Raw genomic sequence first — 24,671 nt, 5'->3', positions numbered from 1 at the left:
AAATTTGTTTCCCTGATTTGGGAAACTACAATAAGAAGGAACAGGCTCAGGAAAAGTGGTTGATCATTTAAGTTTGAAATGAGGAGAAATCTCTTGCAAATTTTGGGAATCATCACTCTCTAAGGTTTGTGGATGTTCCATCACTGTGCATATTTAAGACTGAGGCACAGGAAAATTCTGCAGCATTCTAAACAAGACTCAGATCAGACTTGAAATGTTCATTCTGCTTCTCCCTCCACAAATGCTATTAGGTCTGCTGAGTTTCTCCAACAATTTCTGCATTTATTTCAGACAAACTTGTGGTACCGTAGGGAATCAAAGGCCATGGGGAGGAGATGGAAAAATAGAGTTAAAGCGAACAGTCAGCCACGATCATATTGAAAGGCAGGACAAGCTTAATGTGCCAAGTGGTCTTTGCCGGCTCCCACTTCTTGTGTGACTATAAAAGCAAGTCAGAAACTGAGTATTCTGCTGCAAGTGACTCAACACACCTTCCAAAACTTCTCCCCTGTATGTAAGGTATAGATCAGAAGGAGTACAATACACTTACCTGGATGAATATAGCTCCAAAGTGCTCAAGAAGATCAACATCATCGAAATTAAAACAGCCAGCAAGGTGGGCACACAAACCACCACCATAATTACTTACTCCCTTCATCAAGCCAGTGCATCCACTGCACTGTATATCACTTACAAGATGCATTACAAAGACTTACCAAAGCCCGGTCAAATACAGTTTGCCTATTTCACTTAGAAAGCCCATGCCAAAGCCTGGAGATGCATGGGAATGCCACCATTTCCAAGGTCCCCTGAAAATCACACATCAATCTGACTTGGAAAATGTCACTGTTTATCATCACTGGGTTAAAATACTGAAACTCGCTACGTAACATCACAATGGGAGTATCGTCAACACATGGACTGCAGTAGTTCAAGAAGGCAGCTGACCACCACCTTCTAGCCTAAGCAACAAATACCGACTCAGCCAGCAACATCGATAAATTTTTAAAATGTAATTAGTTGACTAAACAGTTGTGTTACACAAGTCAGCCACACTATTAGATCCCATTATTTCAAAAACCTACTACAAAGGTTTTAACACCAAGAAGTTGTAAACAATATATGATGGTGCAATGGTGTAATTTAAATACACGAATATCAAATAATTCAAATTCTTGAACTCTATTCTGATCCCCACCTTCTCGCTCTCGCTGCAGGCATATGGACAGTTCTTGAATGGTAACTTTGTCCGTAGCAGACTGCACCCTCAACTGGTCCAGCTCTTCACCAAGGTTCATACTGCAAGATGACAAAGAGATCTGTTTCTTAGCAGTCGTAAAAACAGCTCCCAAATACTAAAGCACAAAACTAAGGTCTACTTGTGACTTGAAACAAAATCAAACGAATGAGAACATGCACAATTGGAAAATAACTGAATAGCTGATAATTGATTGTGAATACAAAGAGCTAAAACTGAAAAGTTTCTCAATATTAAAAAGAACAGCTGATTTATCAAGAATAATAACATTTGACCATTTTCATACCAATCACATCTAGAAATGTTTCATAAATGGAAACCATTATGCTTGCAAGTATAATTTCCTTTATTTAGCAGAATTATGGGGTAATGTATTTGAGGACAAACAATACAAGGAAATACATAATAATGGAAAGATTCTGAGAAGTGTACAGGAAATGAAACATACTGGAATGCTTTCCATAGATCACTGAAAATAACTAGACAGGTACAGAGGCAAATCAAATTAGGTACACGGATATTCTTTATTGGCTGTAGCAAACAGTATAAAAGCAGGGAGGTTATGCTAGAACCGTATGAAACCCATTAGACCACAGATGGAATACTATGTACAGTTAAGACTACTACAATACAAAAAGGATGTAATTGCACAGGATAGGGTTTACAAGTGATTTATGAAAATTCTTTGGGAAATTAAGAATGTTAGCTATGAGCAAAGCTTGATTAGACAGGGGGTGTATTCTGTGGAAGGGCTCCTGCCCGAAATGTCGATATTCCTGCTCCTCAGATGCTGCCAGCCCTGCTGTGTTTTTTCCAGCACCACTCTAATCTTGATTCTGATCTCCAGCATCTGCAGTCCTCACTGTGTATTCTGGCTAAAGGGAGATGCAAAATTCAGGTGTATAAAAATATGAGGTCCTATAGTGAAGTTAGACAGGTCAATAATCAGAGGAGTTAATGTAATTGATAAATGATTAAAGGGAACATTGAAAAGGTTTTTTTTCATTGTCTGAAAGGTTTGTGGAGGTAGAAACCCTCATCACACATATTAATTATTTGGATATGCACCTGACATGTGGTAACCAACAGGGCATTGTACTAACCTAAATAGTAGCATTAAACTGGATAACGTTTCTCTGCCAATAAGGGTTCAATAGCTGAATTGCCTCCACCTGAATCAAAAATATTTTTATTCCAAACATCTTATCAGAATGGCTTTTGCATACTCAAAAATTAAAACTATCACTTTGAGGCCAATCCGACATATTTCCTCTATTAAACATAGCTGAAAAGACATGAAATTGAAACTTTTAAAATGTTAACTGCTCCAACTGCATCTTCAAGCAAGTCAAATTTCCAACCAATCAGTGCACTCTTATCATTCTACATAATTCCATATGTGTTCTTTCCTTCCTAAGCTTGGTTTTCTTGCATTTCAATTCTGATGAGTGGAAGACAAAATGTCTCTTTCTAACAATGTTTTAAGTTCTGCACTACCAAAATCTTATTTTGTTAAACTTACTTAGTCACCATATTTTTTACTGGCAGGGTATTTCTCAAAGGGAGCATGAACACAACTTTATGCATGCACAATTAGAATGTTTTGGCAGTGTCAGCGGACACATCCTATTGTTAGTCATCAGCAATCACTTATTAACAAGTCCATTCAGGAAATTCTATATCAGTGATCATGGGTTCTGTGGGTCCTTGCACCCGATCCAAGAGCTGCATCTCTCACCATTGGTGTTGCTAGGCATTTCCATAAGTGTGATCTGTCTTTGGACTTGAAATCACTGGCATTCCTTTCTGAGGCTGCTTTTCGGTTCCTTCTATCTCCAAGAGATATTCTCAAAAATTGTGTTCGTCCACACAGGAGGTTCCTCCATGCTAGTTTTTTCTGAGTGAGGGCCTGCCTTGTACTGATGTCAATGTTGAACTTTTTGAGCTAAGTCTTTAGGGAATCTTTAAAATGCTTTCTTATCCCTTCTCTTGTGTGAGTGTCTTCCATGATCTGGATAAAGAAAATTTGTGTTGGCACAGATCTCAGGCATCCTAGACATGTACCCAGCCCAGCAAACTTGGTTTTGAATTATCATGGCCCTGACGTTGATGCCACTGGTGCCTTCAATGATGTTAACTTTAGTATTCCTGTCCTCCCAGCTGATGCTGAGAATCCATTTCAAACAGCATTGATAGTACTTTTTGAGGGCCTTGAGGTGGTGTCTATACATAGTCCAAATTTCTGAGACATATCGAACAGCTGGAAGGATGACTGCGTTATACGTGAGGTTCTCAGCGTCACCATGAACGTGGTTTGTCATTGAAGACTCTCAACCTTCAGCACAAAAAGATGACATTCATGGATGGCGTGTTGGACCTCCACTTCAATGTCAGCCTTAGCTGTGATGTGGCACCCCAGGTAGGGTAAACATTCCACATTTGGGAAAATTTTTCCATTGATTTTAATGGAAGGAAAGACTGGAACTTTGACTGGGAATGGGGTGGTAAAGGACTTGAGTGCTTTGAAGTTGAGGCTTAGACCGATTCTTTCGGATGTTTCTGTGATGGCTTTAAGTGAGGCTTGAAAATTTTCTTCCAAAAGAGTAGAGACAGCACTGTCATCTGCATACCAAAGTTGCATGAGAGATGTCCGTGTCATTTACTTCTTGGATTTCAGTTGCGGCAAGATACAAGCAAGGTACTGTTCATACCCTTCCAATCTGTCCTTATAAAACTCAAAACAAAAGTGATTCCTTGATTGAACAATGTTTGCTAAATAATCCCGACTGTGTGAACAATTATGCTGAAAACCAATTTCAGATTTACTAAATCGACAAGAAGACACATTGCCTTATCTTTGCAGACAGCCTATTTTTTGTATTATCTACTAAATACTTGACAATTTATGATATAGACATTTGCATTCTGGGGTATGTATTGACAAAACTGACCTTGAGTATTTCAGTGGATAGAAAATCACGGGTGATCACATGCCCAAATTCCAATATGTGTGGGAGACTCTGGGCTTCCAACACACACTTGTAACTTGACCCCTAACAATACTGCATGGGCAGAAATTAAATTGCTAAATTGATAAAGAATTTATATAAATGATTTGGATGTGAATATAGGAGGTATGGTTAGGAAGTTTGCAGATGACACCAAAATACATGGTGTAGTGTTCAGTGAAAAAGGTTATCTCAGCGAACAAAGGGACCTTGATCAGATAAACCACTGGGTTGAGGAATGACAGATGGAGATTAACTTAGATAAATATGAGTTGTTGCATTTTGGGAAGGCAGGACTTATACACTTTATGATAGGGCCCTGAGGAGTGTTGCTGAACAAAGACACCTAGTGGAGCAGGTGCATAGTTCCTCAAAGGTGGAGTCGCAGGTAGACAGGGTGGTGAAGAATACATTAGGCATGCTTGCCATTATTGGTGAGTGCATTGAGTATAGGAGTTGTGAGGTCATATTGTGGCTGTACAGGACACTTTTAGAATACTGCTTTCAATTCTGGCTTCCTCCTATAGGATAGATGTTGTTAAACTCAAAAGGGTTGCCAGGATTAGATGGTTTGACCTAAAGGGAGAGGCTGAATAGGCGGGGACTTTTTTCCCGATGTAGCCGAGGCTGAGGGGTGACATTATAGAGTTTTATAAAATCATGAGGGGCATGGATAACATGAATAGTCAAGATCTTTTTTTCTGAGGGTAGGGGAGTCCAAAACCAGAGGGTACAGGTTTAAAGTGAGAGGGGAAGGATTTAAAAGGGACCTGAGGGGCAACCCTTTCACGCAGAGGGTGATGCATTTATGGAACGAGCTGCCAGAGCAGGTGGTGGAGGCAGGTCCAATTACAACATTTAAAAGGCATCTGAATGAGTGTATAAATAGGAATGGGTTAGAGGAATATGGGTTAAATGCTGACATATAGGACTAGATCAGTTTACAGTATCTAGTCAGCACAGTTGAACCAAAGGCTCTGTTTCCATGCTGTAAATCTCTGTGATTCTAATCAGATAATCTCCCACTGTATTTCATTCAAAGTTATGAACAGACTTAAGGCCATCACATTTGGTCCTGAAAAGTGCCTGGTCTCCCTCACATTAATGCGTAGAGGAAAGTATCCCAAACATTTGAACAACAGATGAAACTGTTTCACATTGCTACTATACTCCAGCAATACAGATTATATTCACCACTAACAAGATGCTACTGTCAAGTCAAAAGGCCATTCTACCTCTCACATAGACATGTAATATGTGGTATGAATTTCACTGCTGGTTGATGCGAGGAATTTAGGTTGTCCATCCCATGTTTGATACAGTATATTCCTTCAGCAGTTGTAATAAGTAAGATACAGATAAAACCCGACCAGTCTGTCCTTATAAAACTCAAAATCCATGTGATTCTGTGATTGGATAAAACTTATTCAATAACCAAGAACATATGAAGAATTATACTGACAATCAAGTTAAAATTAATGAAATAAACTCAAAGCTACATATATTAGGACACAGTACCCCGTTCTTTGTAGACAGAAAGCAAACTGAACAAAACAAGTGACAGACATTCTCTGGCTCATTTCTCAGGATAAAAGCTAGACCAGTTGAGTCAACCTGTCTTGCTTAACTATCAATGAAAGCTTGGCCACAAAACGTCAATCATCATCCAACTGGTGCATTTTCTATGGCAACATCTCTACAATCAAAGTCCATGTGGCATCCAATCAGAATTCTTTTTTTATATTGTATTAAAAGGTTGCTTTCCCTTTGTATTAATAGCATGTTAAAGTCGACACAATAAGTAAAAATCAAAAAGCTTTTCTCTTTTTTCAACAATTCATAAGGAAGTTTTTTTTTGAATATTATTCACATTCATGACTCTCACCAGAATGTATCACATTAAGCATATATCGCTAAGGAGACAGACATGTTGCCTCATACTGCTCAGGTCAAATGCAAGAACACCAAATTTCAAATGATCACCACAATTCGTATCATAGGAGAAAGAAATATTGATTGGTTCACTCATTTATTCTGATTATCAAGGTATGGCCGTGGAGAAAGCAATAAAGAACTATAAGCTTGGATATCCTTGGACATGGTCGGCATAACATCGTGGGCTGAAGGGCCTATTCTGTGCTGTACTGTTCTATGTTCTATCCCATTGTTTTCTCCCAAGCAATGGTCAATCAGAATCGACTTGTCAACCCTAATCCATCTGCATCCCTTCTGTCCTGTAAACTGCACAGTTTACTTGACATTTGGCATTCTCTCATCTGTCTTGATGAGTGCAAGACAATAAACTTTGCCAACATGTCTTTCTTTTCGGCAAGGTAAAGCATGTATCTGTGCACTCTACTGTCTGGTTGGAGGATACGAGCATCCAAAACCACAGAATAATATCGTAAGACAGCAGTGATAACCCTACAAAACCATGCTTTTATTTCAATCTTGGTTACTTGATCAAATGTAAATAGAGATTGCAATAAATTTCAGTTCCAATATAAAATGTCTTGTTGGTAGAATATTAGTATACTTAAATAATTATCATTCTATACTTTTTAATCAAAGAACAATGCACATGTTACCAGAAATATACAAATTATTGAAATATCATGGTGAAAGATGGTTCTGACCTTTACTAAAAGTCTGCATAAAAAAAGTACTGTGGATTCCTTTTTAAGTTGTAACTTCAGTAAAGTACAATACACTTGTACATGGAACCATCACTAAGTAATGTTACACATTTTACAAAAGTCATGCTCACAGAAGTTAGCTGTTTCACTAGACAGGTTTTTTTTCAGAAAATCCTTACTTTGGACAAGGAAAATAGACAATCTCAAGAGATGCAAGCTTACTCAGGTCCCCTATGAACTGCGCATAATACTATTATAACCATGGAGCAGAAAACAGATGAGCTGATAAGATCACCAGACAGCACTTCTTTCACACATACTTCAACAAAAATGTTTGGAGGACTGGTGGGAATTCACAGTTGTAACTCCTTGACTCAAAATCTCGTAAGCGAAGTGTTCCAGATGCAAGGTGATCAAATTTCATTGGTGCAAGTAATGTGCTTTATTTTTAATTTTACTTACAGACTGAATCATTTTGTCACAAATTCACACTAAGGAATGTGCAAAAAAACCCATTTCTGTTGCTTTTCCTCAATGCTTTGAACATTTATCAGTTCTTGTGGATTAATATGTTTCCTTTTCAATGCAAACGTCTGGACAGCAGTAAAATTTGGCAAACATTCATTGATGTCGTCAGTGGTGTGCTGCAAAAACGTTTGCTCAGCCATTAAATAAGAGATGAACTTTTGTTTGAAGTATATATAGAAAAAACAATTCTATAATACTAAAATCCACAAGATTGTGCATAGGTTTTCCAATAGCATTGTGTTTTATTTTGCAACATAAAGAGTAATAAAAGAACAACTGCTAAAGTTTGTCAGCTGAAAAGAATCAACATTAAACTCAAAACCTTAGCTCTGTTTTTCTCTGTACAGATTAGATTAGATTAGATTACTTACAGTGTGGAAACAGGCCCTTCGGCCCAACAAGTCCACACCGACCCGCCGAAGTGCAACCCACCCATACCCCTACATATACCCCTTACCTAACACTACGGGCAATTTAGCATGGCCAATTCACCTTACCCGCACATCTTTTCTGCTGCAATTCTCCAATATTTGATTTGTATGCAATTTTTCAGCCTTGCTCCAAATTCCTAGGTAACTTTGCAATGAATGGAAGATCATTCAGTATCGAAATACAGTGGATTCCTACTTCACAGGATGTCGCTCTGGGATGAAGGTACACATCAGGGCTGCTTTTGAAATATTTTGAGGCCTATTTATTAATTTTTCAGGTTAATTTTTTTGGTTTTCGCTGTCACTAATTTCATTAATTGATGCAATCGCATAGTAATAATGCCTTTGTATTGTGTCGACATATGGGGATTTTGATACACTCAGAAGCAGAATTAGAACGACTCACAAATATCTTCAACAATTATCACTGCTCCATTAAACCTAAGGCTACAACACTCAAGAAAAGTATTAATTTCCTAATCATCATAGCATTTAAATTGGCACAAGAAAAATGACATAAGATAGCAACATGTGTTTTTATTTGAAAACTGACCCACACGTCAATTCAAAAAAAGCCATCACTTTAAACATTTTATCCAGTACCTGGTGACATCGCAGCAAAAGATTGCATTTTTGTTTCAAAAACACAGTCACTGTATCTCAGGTAATTTACAGAAATGTAAGACACTTGGTGAGAAGGGATAATGCATAAATGCAAATCATGATGAAATGAAACTGATCAATACTAAATTAATACAGTGATTATTACAATAGCATCCACATCTTTCATTCATTTAACAGTTTAATGGGGGGGGGGCTGAGAGATAAATTGGAGGGGGTGTGGCTGGGGCGGGAAGGTAGCTGGGAATGTGAAAGGCAGATGAAGGTGGGGGAGAAGGTGATAGGTCGGAGAGGAGAGTGGAGCAGATTGATGGTAAAGACGATGGACGGGTCAAGAGGGCAGTGCCGAATTGGAGGCTTGGGACTGGGATAAGATGGGGGGAGGGGAAATTAGGAAATTGGTGAAATTCACATTAATCTCGTGTGGTTGCAGGGCCCCAAGCTGGAAGATGAGGCCTTCTTCCTCCAGACATCCGGTGGTTAGGGTTTCGCAGTGGAGGAGGCCCAGGACCTGCATGTGGGAGGGGTAGTAATCATGTTCAGCCGGGGGGTGGGGTTGGTTGTTGCAGGTGTCCCAGAGATGTTCTAGAAGTTGGCGTTGTGTCTCCTCGATGTACAGGAGACCACATCTGATGCAACGGATACAGGAGGTGACCTTTGGGGAGGTACAAGTAAATCTCAGTTGGATGTGAAAGGATCCTTTGGGGCCTTGCTCAGAGGTGAGGGGGAGGTGTAGGCCCAGTTTGCACTTCTTGCGGTGGCAGAGGAAGGTGCGGGGAGTGGGGAGAGGACTGGTATGGGGCGTGGATCTGACAAGGGAGTCGCAGAGGGAATGGTCGTTTCGGAACAATGATGGGGGGGAGGGGGGAGGAGAATATATCACTAGTGGTGGCGTCTCTTTGTAGGTGGCAGAAGTGGCAGAGGGTGATGTGATGTATATGAAGGCTGGTGGAGTGGAAGGTGAGGACCCGGGAGATCTGTCCTTGTTGTGTTGAGACGGATGGGGTTCAAAGGCAGAGATGCAGGAAATGGAGGAGACATGCTGAAAGGCATCGTCAACCATGTGGAAGGGGGAAGAAGGAAGCCATCTGGGATTTTCTATAGTGGTATTGGTCATCCTGGGAACAGATACAGCGAAGGTGGAGGAATTGGGAATGTGGGATGACATTTTTACAGGAGGGTGGGTGTCGTCCTGGTCGGAGGAGGCACAGCATCAACTCCGGTGCTGTTTGGAATCAGCTGATTGGGACATGTTTAAGCAGTCCGCAGGTAACTTGGACGAGAAGGTCACCACCATCACAGACTTTATCAGCAAGTGTGTGGAGCACTGCATACCAAGGAAGTCAATCTGTGTATTTCCCAACAGGAAATCCTGGATGAATCAGGACATGCAGAGCCTACTAAAAACCAGGTGTGAGGCCTTCAGATCAGGAAACCTACTCAAATATAAGGAATCCAAGTATGACCTTTGCAGAGCCATTAAGACAGCCACGGACCAATACAAATCCAAACTAGAGACCCAGACTGACACCCAGCCACTATTGCAAGGACTAAATATCACAGGTTCTAAAAAGAGTTAGTGCAAGATAGCAGAGGATGACATATCCCTCCCAGATCGTCTCAATACCTTCTATGCTCGCTTTGAGCAGAATTTCGGCAGAGAGGTAACACCTATTCTGACAATTATTAATAAACCTATCCCAACAGTCACTGCATCAGAGGTCAGATCAGTTTTCTTTCGTGTGAATCCAAGGAAAGCGATGGTACCAGACAGAGTACCAGGTCATGCATTCAGAGTGTGCGCAGATCAACTGGGAGAGGTCAGCTCGGACATGTTCAACCTCTCCCTGCAGCAGGCCGCTGTCCCTGCCTCTTTCAAGAGGGCCAACATCATCCCTGTGCCTAAGAAGGCTCATGCAGCATGTCTCAATGACTACCACCCAGTGGCCCTAACTTTGGTGGTCATTGCTTTGAATGATATTAACCAACTCCAGTCTCCCCACTATTCTTGACCAGCTCCAATTTGCTTATCGGACCAACAAATCCATGTCAGATGCCATATCACTTGCCTTTCACTCCTCCCTAGATCATCTTGATACCAAGAACAGCCACGTAAAAATCCTAATTATCGACTACAGTTCAGCCTCCAACACTATTATCCCCTTGAGACTGATTATTAAACTTAGACTAAGCCCAACTCTCTGCAGCTGGATCCTCAATTTCCTGACCCACAGGCCACAATCAGTGAAGACTGGAGACAATATTTCATCCTCATTAACACTCAACATTGGAGTTTCCCAGGGGTATGTACTCAGCCCTCTACTGTACTCGTTGTATATTCATGACTGCATCACCAAATACCAGACTAATGCCATTTACAGGTTCGCTGATGGCACCACCATAGTCAGTCGAATCTCAGATGGCAACGAAACAGACTGTCGATGGGAGGTGGAAGACCGTGAAAATGATGCACTGAGAAAAACCTCACTCTCAATGCCAGCAAAACCAAGGAACTCATTATTGACTATCGCCCCCCTCCACCTCCGCACATTAACAGCACAGAGGTGGAACAAGTGGAGAGTGTTAAGCTCCTGGGAGTGGTCATCAACAATAAGCTTTCATAGACTCTTCATGTGGCCAACGTCTCTTCTTCCTCTGGCAGCTGAGAAAATTTGGCATGACGGCGAATACTCTTGCCAACTTTAATAGGTACGCCATCGGGAGCATTCTGCCTGGATGTATCATTACCTAGTATGGCAAATGTACCATTCAAGATCGGAGACAGTTACAGAGAGTGTGAACTCGGCCCGGACAATCACAAAGGCCAATATCCCTATATATAGAATCCATCCTACCAGGTCTGCTGTAAAGGAAAGGCGGCCAGCATTCTCAAAGATCCGTCCCACTCTGGCAATGTTTTTCGACAACCTCTACCATCGGGGAGGAGGTACAGAAGCCTGAACACATGCACCAGGCCGTTTCAAAACAGTTTCTACCTACTGTTGTTCGAATACTGAATGGACTCACAAACTCTTAGCACTTACCTGTACCTGTGATTTTGCTTTGCTGCTGTTTACCTATTATTTACTTATCTATGCTATTTAGCTATGTGATCTGCAAGACAAAGCTTTTCACTGTACCTCGATACATGTGACAATAAATTTAATTCAATTCAATTCCTTGGATGTTGCCTTACCTTCCAAGCTCATGTCCATCTTTCCTAAAAGTCAATATTGAATTCCTCCAATCAGATTCCCACCTCAGCTGTAGTACTGAAACAGCTCTTAACAAAGTAACAAATAACATCCTTTGTGATGGTAGGAAAGGTAAACTTTCCCTCCTCCACTTCTCAAGCTGTCTGCAGATTTTGATGTGATTGACCATATCATCCTTCTCCGATCTCTCTCCACTATCACACAGCTATGAAAGACGGTTCTCAGTAAGTTCCATTCTTACTAATGTAACCATAGCCAAATAATCACTAACAGTGACTTCATTTCCTGATTTATATTCCCCAAGGATCTACCTTTGGCTCACTCCTTTGTTTCATCTAGATCTTGACTCTTGACAACACCATGAGAAAACACATCACGTACACGAATGACATCCAGATCTGCATTATCAGCAATGCTCTTGTCTCTTCCAGTGTTGCATGGATAACCAAATTCCAGACAATGATCATCTCCATCAAGACAGAATCTTCATAAGTTCATAAGATATCAGAGCAGAATTAGGCCATTCATCCCATTGAGTTTGTTCCGCCATTCAATCAAGGCTGCTATGCTCCTCACCCCATTTTTCTGCTCTCCATATCCCTTCAATCCATTAGCAATTAAAAATCTGTTTAAATCGTCCTTAAATTTAGCCACTGTCCCAGCATCGACTGCACTTTGTGGTAGCAAATCTAACCATCTTCCCTGGATGTACAATACTATTTCTATCACTGAACCCTCACTATTAATATTATGGGAGTTATTATGGGCCAGAAACTAAACCAGACCAATGATATAAGTACTGCAGTTACAAGAGCAGGTCAGAGGGTAGGAATTTTGCAATAGGTAATTTGCTTCATGTCTCATACAGCCTATCCACCATATACTAGGCACAATTTACATATGATAGAATGAGTGCACCTCCAACAACACTCGAGAAGCTCAACACCATCTGGGACAAAGCAACCTGCTTGATGGTAGCCCATTCACTACCTTCAACATTCATTCTCTTCACTAACAGAGCTATATGGGAGCAATATACAATATTTACAAGATGTGGTACACTAACTCACCTAGGATCCTTAGGCAGCACTTTAACAACAAACTCTGCCACAATTTTAAAATAATTTTTGGAATGTGGGTGTCATTGACTGGCCAACATTTATTGCTCATCCCTAGTTGCCATTGAGAAGGTGGTGGTGAACTGACTTCTTGAACCTGCTGTAGGTTGACTCACAGTGCCATTAAGAAGGGAATTCCATACCAAGTCACATATCACCTGACTTGGAACTATACCGCTGGTCCTTCACTGTCATGGGATATAAGTGCTGGAACTCCCTTCCTAACAGCACTGTTCATATACCTACAAACAGAACACAGCAGCAGTTCAAGAAGGCAGCTCTTCACCAGCTTCTCCAAGGCAATTAGGGACCAACAATAAATGCTAGCTTAGTCAGTGATACCCAACATCCCATGAACAAATAAAAAATGATCACACCACTCATGCAACCTCTATCACTAATGAACAGAAACCTTGCTCAATTAAATACTGTGAAGACTGAAACGATTCCCTTCTTCCTCACTATAGCAACATTTTGTGATTAAGCCCTGGAATCATATTCAAACCCAAGTTGAGTCTCCACCACATATCTATGTCATCACTCAAGTCAACTCTGTCCAACTTCATAACTATTGATAGCCAAGCTCTTAAATTTCAGTCCTACACTTTGCTGCCTCTCTGTGTCAATTTCTTGCTTTAAACAAATATTTTTGGTCAACCTTTTAGTCAAATGACTGAACACCTCTGTATTTGACCAAATGTTATATTTTCCTATGAAGTGTCTTGGGACATTTTATTAAATTTAAGATGTTCTATGAATACAAGTTGCTAGTATTGTTTTACCATTACACACAAATGATGTCAAAGTGATACACAGAGCAGACAAACAAAACTCAGTTTTAGGAATTGCCTCTTCAGCCCCTTTAGCCTTGATCCATCATTTAATTTGATTATGGCTGATTTGCAGTTCAAAACCATTTAACCCACATCCCTTGGCACCCTTACCCAAAAGAAAAACTGCAAATCTCAGTTGTGAAGACTACAAGCATTCACAATCAGTCCCAAGTTTCATTTACATCTTTTTTTTTGAGGAAGCATTTCCTCATTTTATTCTTATATGGCTTAATTCAAATGTTCGGATTCTGCCCTCCCATTCTTGTCCACCAAAGGAAACAGCTTCTCTGCATCTAATGTAATTAATCATATTCACTTTTCTAAAATCAAAACAAATTTAGCCTAGGTTTATGCAACCTGTCGTCATGTTTTAATCCTTCTCGTCCAGTGATCACAGCTTTGAATCTCTGCTGTACAACTTCTTATGTTAATATACCACGCTGAGGTACAGTGCCCAAAATGGAATGACATACAGAGACTAACTGTATAGTTGAAACATGACTTAAAATGAAGTAGAGTATACTTAAGAGGGAAATCAGAAGGGCAAAACGGGGACATGAGATAGCTTTGGCAAATAGTATTAAGGAGAATCCAAAGGGTTTTTACAAATATATTAAGGACAAAAGGGTAACAGGGAGATAATAGGGCCTCTCCAAGATCAGCAAGGCGGACTTTGTGTGGAGCCACAGAAAATGGGAGAGATACTAAATGAATACTTTGCATCAGTATTTACTGTGGAAAAGGATATGGAAGATATAGACTGTAGGGAACTAGATGGTGACATCTTGCAAAATGTTCATATTACAGAGAAGGAAGTGTTGGATGTCTTGAAATGGTTAAAGGTGTATAAATCCCCAGGACCTGATCAGGTGTACCCTGGAACTCTGTGGGAACCTAGGGAAGTGATTGCTGGGCCTCTTACTGAGATATTTGTGTCATCAATGGTCACAGGTGAGGTGCCAGAAGACTGGAGGTTGGCAAACGTAGTACCACTATTTAAGAAGGGCGGTAAAGACAAGCCAGAGAACTATAGACTGGTGAGCCTGACCTCAGTGGTGGGCAAGTTGTTGGAGGGAATCCTGAGGGACAGGATGTACATGTATTTGGAAAGGCAAGAACTGATTAGGGATAGTCAATATGGCTTTGTGCGTGGGAAATTATGTCTCACAACTTCATTGAGTTTTTTGAAGAAGTAGCAAAGAAGATTGATGAGGGCAGAGCAGTAGATGTGATCTATATGGACTTCAGTAAGGCATTCGACAAGGTTCCCCATGGGAGATTGATTAGCAAGGTTAGATCTCATGGAATACAGGGGGAACTAGCCATTAGGATACAGAACCGGCTCAAAGGTAGAAGACAGTGGGTGGTGGTGGAAGGTTGTTTTTCAGACTGGAGGCCTGTGACCAGTGGAGTGCCACAAGGATCGGTGCTGGGCCCTCTACTTTTTGTCATTTATATAAATGATTTGGATGCAAGCATAAGAGGTACAGTTAGTAAGTTTGCAGATGACAACAAAATTGGATGTGTAGAGGACAGTGAAGAAGGTTACCTCAGATTACAACAGGATCTGGACCAGATGGGCAATGGGCTGAGAAGTGACAGATAGAATTTAATTCAGATAAATGCGAGATGCTGCATTTTGGGAAAGCAAATCTTAGCAGGACTTATGCACTTAATGGTAAAGTCCTAGGGAGTGTTGCTGAACACAGAGACCTTGGAATGCAGGTTCATAGCTCCTTGAAAGTGGAGTCGCAGGTAGATAGGATAGTGAAGAAGGCGTTTGGTATGCTTTCCTTTATTGGTCAGAGTATTGAGTACAGGAGTTGGGAGGTCATGTTGCGGCTGTACAGGACATTGGTTAGGCCACTGTTGGAATATTGCATGCAAATCTGGTCTCCTTCCTATCGGAAAGATGTTGGGAAACTTGAAAGGGTTCAGAAAAGATTTATAAGGATGTTGCCAGGATTGGAGGATCTGAGCTACAGGGAGACGCTGAACAGACTGGGACTGTTTTCCCTGGAGCGTCGGAGGCTGAGGGGTGACCTTATAGAGGATTACAAAATCATGAGGGGCATGGATAGGATAAATAGACAAAGTCTTTTCCCTGGGGTTGGGGAGTCCAGAACTGGAGGGCATAGGTTTAGGGTGAGAGGGGAAAGATATAAAAGAGACCTAAGGGGCAACGTTTTCACGCAGAGGGTGGTACGTGTATGGAATGAGCTGTCAGAGGATGTGGTGGAGGCTGGTACAATTGCAACATTTAAGAGGCATTAGGATGGGTATATGAATAGGAAGGGTTTGGAGGAATACGGGCCGGGTGCTGGCAGGTGGGACTAGGTTGGGTTAGGATATCTGGTCAGCATGGACAGGTGGACCGAAGGGTCTGTTTCCATGCTGTACATCTCTATGACTCTATGATTCTAACAAAATACTATGGATTCTGAAAATCTGAAATAAAATTTGCTATAAATGCTCAGGAGGTCAGGCAGCTGCTGTGACAGAGGAATTGAAACCAGGGATCCTCACGAGGCCAGGATGAGGGGAATGCAGTATGTTGTGGCTGGGGATTGCTGAGGTTTTGGAAGAATTTGGAAACAAGGTAAGAATTTTATAATTGAGACCTATTTAACTGGGAACCAATGTATGATCATTCAGATGTGAAAGCTACAAATAGTGCTTTTATTTAAAGCACAGGATGAGGTAAAGGATGAAATGAAACCGCAGATGAAAACAATATTGATACAGCTGAAGAGAGAGAAGTCAAACAGGTGTATGTGAGGTTGCATAGCATTGAACATGGATCTTATGATGCAGGGGAACAAAGGTTCAAGGAATGCAGAAAAGCCGAGGAGATATGTATTTATTAGCAAATGCAAAACACAGAGGATGGAATTTCAGTCATCATTCATGTGGAGGAACTTGGAACAAGAGGCAACTATCGAGGAAGGAGATGTGACTGTTTAATTGATACTTCATCAAACAACAATATCAAAACAGCAAGTGAACCCAGTGGAAGAAACAAACTGAAAGTTTACTGGACGGAACATTAGAATTTGTTCAAGGTGATATAATTCAAAAGAGAATTGACAGAGCAATAAATGCCTACACAGAAATACAATGCCATGGACAATGCAAATCGGGAAAAAAAAAAATCGTAAATACGCAGCAGATCTGGCAACATTTGTACACAGGGAGAGTTGAAGCTCCAGGTCCAGTTCTCATAAAAGATCGTGGACCCGAAACATTTACTCTGCTTTTCTCTCCAAAAGTCAGCTAAATCTGCTAAGTATTTCTTGTATTTTTTGTTTTAATCTCAGACTTTCAGTATCTGCAGTATTTTATATTTGATTCTTTCCAGATTACTTCAGTAGAAATGTGCATTGTATTCCTCCTTCTGCTTTCAGCAATCTAACTCTGATTCACTATGAATAATGTAACAGGGAATGTGCAGCACTTTTTTTTCTGCAATTACACCAAGTAAATAATTGTAGAAATTTACATGTTATCTATCTTTATAGTTCAAAACTGCTCAACATAGCCAAGGTATCTTCATAAATTACATATTCGTTTCAGATAGCCTCTTGCAATGATCTGCTTCTTTTTTGCTCTCCAAAGGCAAAGGACACTCATTAGTCTCAACACCCACAAGCAATCTAGATAAAAAGAAATTAACTAAGCAATCCCTTTAATTAGATTAAATTTCATTAAACTCGAAATGTAATACTGTTAGGTTACAACAAAATTCAACCAGGACATGACTGCAAAGATCTAAAACTGAGTTTGGCTGACAATTTTAAATGAAGCCCTAAGTTAGTTATAGGTATCTTCTTCTTCTTTCTGCTTATTGTTCAAGAGCTTTACATCCCACAGTCTTTCTTTGTGTTTTTTTTTCACTTTTTGGCTTTGCTGATCAAAAAATCTTGGATCTCAAAAAAAAAGACAGAATTCATCACAATTGCTCCAAGAGTCTAGATATTATCATGATAAAAATGGAAAATGCTGGAAATATTCACCAAATCAGACAGTGAGAATGGAGATGGAGAATGAAACAGAATTAATATTCAGGTCAAGGATTTGTCAGAAAAACTGGAACAAAAAAAAGTGTGTAACAGATTTTATAAACAGAGGGAGGTAGGTAGGAAGGGAATAAAAGAACAATGGGAAGGCAGTTGAGATTCAATGACATTGACAGTGCAAAGCAAAATGCTTGGTAATGCAACAAGAAAAATTTGTCTGTAGAGAAAGTTTAAGTGAGAATAGCAGAATCATCTATCATTATCAGTCAAACTATGGGGGCAGAGGTTATGATCTGAAATTGTAAAAGTCAAGTGATGAGATTGGAATGCGAGTGATGCCTGATCAAAACAGTAGGTGATGTGACTCAAAGTTAGTGTGAACAACGTTGGAACAATCTAAGAGGCTGAAGTAAGAGCGAGAGTGGGTAGAGAAGTCACGTGAGAATAATGTTATATTGAAATTAAGTTATTGATATTTGATTCTTATTCTACAACACAGATGTTGAGACTTCACAGCTCAGTGCTTCCACAATGTCAAATTCCCACTCCTTCCATTACTTCAGGTGGTTAATAGGATAAATTTTCCAGTATGAATTCCTAAAACAAGAAAATGCCCACAAATATCAGTCAATCCATAAATATTAGTTTTATAAAGAAAGCTAATATAGAGATTATAATCTCTTTTTGTTCTGAAAATTGCCTTTTCACATTTAAACTTCAGGATGGTGGATGACTTGCTTCCACTCTGATACAAAGCCTCTGAAATGGCTTAAAAATCCAATTCGCAATTTGCAGACTCTGACATGGTGCTTGAAGGATGGGGTAGATGAGGTGGTTGGAGGTCTGTGTACTCCCTACACTGTCTCAACTTCACCTCTGTACACCCTCGATGAAGTTTCTCAATGTGTTTGGCACCATCCCAAATGAATCTTCTCTATTTTGGTTGGTCACAAAATAAAGTCTTCCATGAATTGACAGGATATTTGATCTACAGGTTTTCTTTGAGAACATTCCAAAGGCATTTCTGCTATCTGCCAGGAAGTCGTCTGCCACAACAGATTTCCAAGAAGACCAGTTACTTTGGGAGTCTGGTGACAGATATATGAATGAAATGTCACACCCAGTCACAGAAATGGAGGCAAAGTTGGGAGGCAGGAGGAAGAGAGTAGAAATAATGCAAAATGTGACGAATGGTGGCCTGCAGAGATCTGTACTTGGCCTTTAATTTTTATTATATTTAAAAATGGTTTTGGTGATGAACGAGTGTAATATGGCCAGGTTTGCTGACAGAATCCAATTAAGGGGCAGATTAAATAATGCAAATTGGAGTAGAAAGTTGAGACGTTACATTGATAAATCAATGGATAAAGCTGTGACAGATGGGGATCTGTCTTGTTTAACTGAAAGATGAAAAAGGCATTACAATAGCCTGTGTCTCAAAAGGTAACAAAATACTCTCCATTTGCCTTTGGTATCATGCGATGAACTATTCTGATAGTTAGGTAATAGTACACAGAAACTAAAAACATAAGTGGGTCAATTGTTCAGTTGAGCCTGCTCCCTAATTCAACATGAACATGGTTGATCCTCTAACTCAATACTATATTCCAGCCTCCTCTCCATACACCTTAGTGCCTTTATTACAGAAAAATATATCAACCTCTTTCTTGAACGTACTTGGTCACCTGCCTCCACAGCGCTCTATGATAAAAAAAATTCCATAGCTTGACCACCCTCTGAATGCAGAAATGTTACTTATCTCTCAGCATTCTGAAACTGTGACCCCTAACTCTTGACTCCCCAGCCAGGTAAAACATTCTCACTGCATTTAGTTTATTTAGCTTTGTTAGAATTTTATATGTTTCAATCATGGCCTCTCTCATCCTTCTCGTGAATACGGGCCCAATCAAATCAAGCTGTCCTCATACAACAGACCTGTCAAGCCAAACCAACGTAAAATCAAGCTTATCATCTGGTTACCATCACATTGCTGTTTGTGCAAGCGTGATGTGTGCAAATTGGCTGTCACAATGCTTGCACCAAGTTTAGCACTAATCACAATTCCTCAGATACAAAAACAGTCCATGCAGCCAGACATGGACTGATAAATGGCAAAAATGAGGACTGCAGATGCTGGAGATCAGAGTCAAGAGTGTGGTGCTTGAAAAGCACAGCAAATCTTCCTGATGAAGGGCTTCTGCCTGAGACGTTGATTCTCTTGCTCCTTGGATGCTGCCAGACCTGCTGCGCTTTTCCAGCACTACACTCTCGTCATGGACTGATAAGTGGCAAGTTATATTCTCGCCACACAAATACCAGGCAATGATTATCCCCAACAAGACAGAACCTAACCAATCTTTCCTTGCAACTCAATAGTTGAATCACCACACTGTCACATCCATTGACAAAACCTTGCACTTGATCTACCATGGAAATACTGTGCTTCCAGGAGGAATGCTAACCAACAAGGCACAAGGCAGAAGTGCAACAGAATACTCTCTATTTGCCTGAATGAGCGCAGCTCCAGCAACAGTCAAGATAAGCAACACCATCCAGGAAAAATATTCCACTTGACTGGCACCTCTTGCAGTACATTCACTATTCTGTCCCTCCATCACTGTTGAACAGTGGCAGTAATTACATCACCTACAAGATAGACTGTAGTAATTCGCAGAGTCTCCTTCAACAGCACCTTCCAAACCCACAACCTGTTTCACTTAGAAGGACAAGGACAGCAAATACCTGCATACACCACCAAGATCCTCTCACAAGTCACAGGTTATTCTGGCTCAAAATTATACTGCTGTTCATTCATTATTTTAGGGTAAAATTTGTGGAATTTTCCTTCAAGTATAATTAGGGATGGACAACAAATGCTGGTCAAGACAGCAATACCCACAACTCACAAATTATTATTTTTAAGCCGTGACTACACTTCCAAAGTAGCGCATTGGCCATAAAATCCTTTGGGATATCCTGAGATTATGAAGGTCACTCTTTGTTCTGCTATCTGAATATGCAAGAAATCCTGGAGCTGTGTAAGGAGAAAGAATTTTTCATCTTGAAAGTTTAGCAAACCATAGAACAGTGATTATGGTACTTAAGTAATAATCCAGAGACCAGGCTTAACAACGCAGGGATAAGTTCACAATCCACCACAACAGATTATAAATTAAATTCAATTGATTAAAATAAGTCTGGAACATAAAGCTAGCCTCAGCAATGGTGACTTGGAAACTATTGGATTGTCATAAAATCCTTTATCAATTACTCAAGATTCAAAGCAATGGAATTAACTCTCAACAGCTTCTGAGTGAAATTGTCAAGTATGCAATTTATTATTATCAAATTATCGCAATAAAATCTACAGTGTGATTATCCATAATGCAGTAGGGTCTCTGCACAGATGAGAGAATGGGCTTTCATCAGAGCATGAGTGCCATATCGTGCATACAATGCAGGATGGAGGGGAGCTGCACCAGAAGATGGCTATCACTGCCTACACCCAATTGTCTTGATTGTTTAAGGGTAGACTTCCAACTCTGTACATCCTTCTGTTCCCCTGTGTCATTCCCGAGGCTTCACAAGTCCTGGATCACATCCAGCTGAAACAGTGGAATTTGCCTGTGCCTCTTTCTTCACTTCAAATTGCAAAGTCATCTTCTTCACATGTGCACACTGTTGGCGTAACCTATAGGTGGCATTGACCGCATTTGCCACCTAACATCTAATCCTAACAGTGGGTCTAAATGTCTATTCAAACTATCTATTGAGAGCATCAACTTGTCACCATCTTCTCCAGGTTAGTTGTGGATAGTCAATTAATGTTCGCATCCTATAATTCAATAAAATTAAAATATTTGGAAAAAGAAAATATTTACACTGTATCTGTCATGAGCATTAGATATCCTGAAGCATTTTTGAAGGAATGAAGTACTTAACACACGTAGTCACTGAATACACACCAGCTTACAAATCCTAGTTGCCAGAGAAATATGCCGATATGTCTTAAACTTTGAAAAACTTTGCTTTTTGTTTAGCTGCAAATGGTTAAAATGCTACTCCTCGATGAAATAAAGAGGAAGTGTGCAGACATGGTGACATGAATAGCACATGCTGATGGTACATCCTGAAGGCCATTGTTACCAGCTGACAGCGCCAGTCCACTTTGCACATGTACTGGCTATTTAACAGCCACTTTGGTGTCCAGGGTAATTATTCTTTTCTTTGATTAATTGTTTCATTTGTATTGCAATGGAAGGTAGTGGCAGTACTGAAGTATAGGGTAGCTTTGAGAAGTATTGGTTTGCAGACCTAGTAGAGTAAAAACCATTGCGCACAGAAGAGGAAAGATGAGATGAAATGCAAAAACAAAATGTAGCCTTGATCAAATAAGATCAGCTGTTTTCTTATTATTATTGAACCAAACAGTTAGAATAAACTACTTGAACTACAAAAACTGTTAGAGATGCAGTGGATTCATCTGTTTTGCTAAGGTAAAATTCAACTATAATCTCATATCCATGAGATATCCATTAGGCTGCCCCTTGTGTATAAAAATGCAAAAGCTTAACATAGCTTAACATACATTGTGGAAGCTGACACTGTACCGATAATGTGATTCTGTTACTGCCTTCTAAAGTATATTTTGTTTGTTGACTGACATTGTCACTTATGTGTTCTCTGTGGAATTTTCGTACGGGGTAATACATAATGCTGAATAAAAAGATTATCGTAATGCTTTCAGCAGTAATATGAGTGGTGTAAAGTAACTGACATTATGCTTTTGTGAATATTTGATATATGGCATATTAACGTCAGACTGCTACCATAGGAAATGATTATCATTTTTTAAAAATTTTATCATACAAGCACATCATCTTCTATGCTTGTTTTGGGAGTTCAAAGAGAAAATGTTCCACTACCTTGGTTACAACTTCCAATGTACTATGTTATTAAAAATTTACTTCTAGTCTGTTTAGAAGTAGCAAATTGCATTTTTTATTTACAAGTATTACGAAAATACAACTAACTTGTCAGAAGTGATTACTGCTGCTGCTCAGTGCATAAAAAGGCTTTATTTCTTAAAAGTTAAAAGGCAACGTTTAAGACAAAAATAAGGCAATGAACGAGTATCCTCCCAGTTATCATAGAAATGCATGAGTTAATAGGTGTAATATTACAACAAATATACCATCAAATTGTACTTCACTGGTGGAGACTTACTGTCTTGCATCAAATTTGAGATTGTGGATCAGATAATTTTCAGGCCAGAAATTAAAGAATGTAAAAAAAACTGCCAGACAACAATGTTCCTTTAACCTACAGAAAGCTGCAAATGCTTTTCACACTAGTTACAAATAATATCTAAGTTCATAGTTCCTTTAGAATTATTAAAGTCATGGATTATATTTCTTGCATACAATTATTGATTGTTGCCTTTATTAATTTAGGTTATTTTGTCTTAACAAAATACATTACATGGAAAAAATGTACCTGTACTGGAATTTCTTTTAAGGGACCAAAAGCCACAATATCAAAGTAATATTCTGTGTATTTAGTTAGAAAACACACGTTTTCTTTAATGCTTTATTTAATACTCACTACTACTTGAAAGCTCTATGAAGGGATCAATGCTAACCCCTGAGGACAGCCTATGCACAGCAAGAAAGAAAGTGACTCCCCTGTGCTCTCTCCAGGTCAGTACCAAGGACCGTGTTAGTAGATATGCACCAGACCCTTAGCAGCCAGCTCTGCTGCTACCAGTAATTAGCTTGGACAGCTCTGGCTCCAAGAGAGGCAGCAAGGCTACATCATAATGAGCTCAGCTGGGATTAGCAGGACAGAGCAGGGAACAGAGAGAGATGAGGCCTTCTATATCACGTATGTAGTGAGGAGATCAAACGAACACGGCTGGCTAGGTTATCCCCTCACCACCTTATTCAACAAATGAAGCACGGCAGTGTGCAAAATACAGGCTAATGAAGAGTGACACCTCCAACAGATGAGAGCCACATTAATTAACACAATCCCCCTATCACATTATACAGATACTGTTACCACTACTAAACTTGTCACTACAGCTGATAGGAAGAGACTGGCTTATTTGATAAAAGAAGTTTGCCTGTTTTATCCTTGCAAGGAATTCCTCTGTGTGGCATTTAAGCACCAGAAGATCAGACGGAAGTGATATGGCTCTGCATGTGTAAATTTGCAAAAAAAGAAGAAACTCACTTTTCAGTCAATAGCTTTCTGTGTTCCCGTTTGAAGTATGCTAGTTCATTCCATACACCATCACAGTCTTCTTGCCGCAACTGCCAGGGCTCAGCACGCTGTATTTTGCTTTTGCCGCTTTTATTTCTGGAACATGATGTAAACCACAAATATGGGGTTATTGAGAGGTTCTTTCCTTTTCCCAACATTAAGATTTCAGGGTTAGAAAAATATTTCAAATCTCTAAAGTTCCTAAGAATTACACCAGAATTCAGTAAACAAATACAAACAGCATTATTGCCCTACAAATAATATACAAACAATTCTGAAACCAAACAACCATTTTATCATTTTACAAGTTTCTTAACTAAAATCTAATGCCAAGATCCTATTCAAATGTTTGACAGAAACATTTAAAATACAACTTTGTCATTGCAAATCTGCAAGTAAAATAAATTCCTTGCATTGCTTAACCAAAATGTGGAAAAGGAAAATTCTATTTGACATATTTTAATATAAATATTGTATTTTATATGAGAATAAATAGTTTTATAATTGGGGATGTTTTCTTTCATGCAGCCAAACATGGCTGGGTCCCATATATTATAAGTTAAATGCAGGATAGTTTTACCCCAGTAAATGTTAAAATTAAACCAAATCTCAGAGATATGTGCCACCTTATCTGCACCAGCTATCCTATTGTCCTATTATTGGTGAATTATGTGCATATTATGCACTATAGACTTGTTTCCACTGGGAACTTGGAATCCTTAACAGTAATCAAACAAAAAGGA

The 24,671-nt window shown here is 39.6% G+C and overlaps 1 protein-coding gene across 1 annotated transcript in view; it reads right to left on the bottom strand.

The window, feature by feature from the left end:
• The window catches only part of cntln (centlein, centrosomal protein), a 454,938-nt gene that overhangs the window by 243,213 nt on the left and 187,054 nt on the right, over window positions 1–24,671 (bottom strand). Inside the window, exons 13-14 of the mRNA XM_060846250.1 lie at window positions 23,899–24,024; window positions 1,199–1,299 (exon numbers count right to left, since the gene is read on the bottom strand). Coding sequence (XP_060702233.1) covers window positions 1,199–1,299; window positions 23,899–24,024 — 227 coding nt within the window. The remainder of the gene's footprint in view (window positions 1–1,198; window positions 1,300–23,898; window positions 24,025–24,671) is intronic.

Source organism: Hemiscyllium ocellatum, chromosome 2, assembly GCF_020745735.1.
Source record: "Hemiscyllium ocellatum isolate sHemOce1 chromosome 2, sHemOce1.pat.X.cur, whole genome shotgun sequence".
Lineage (NCBI taxonomy): Eukaryota > Metazoa > Chordata > Chondrichthyes > Orectolobiformes > Hemiscylliidae > Hemiscyllium > Hemiscyllium ocellatum.
This window is presented reverse-complemented; position numbering and strand designations above follow the sequence as displayed.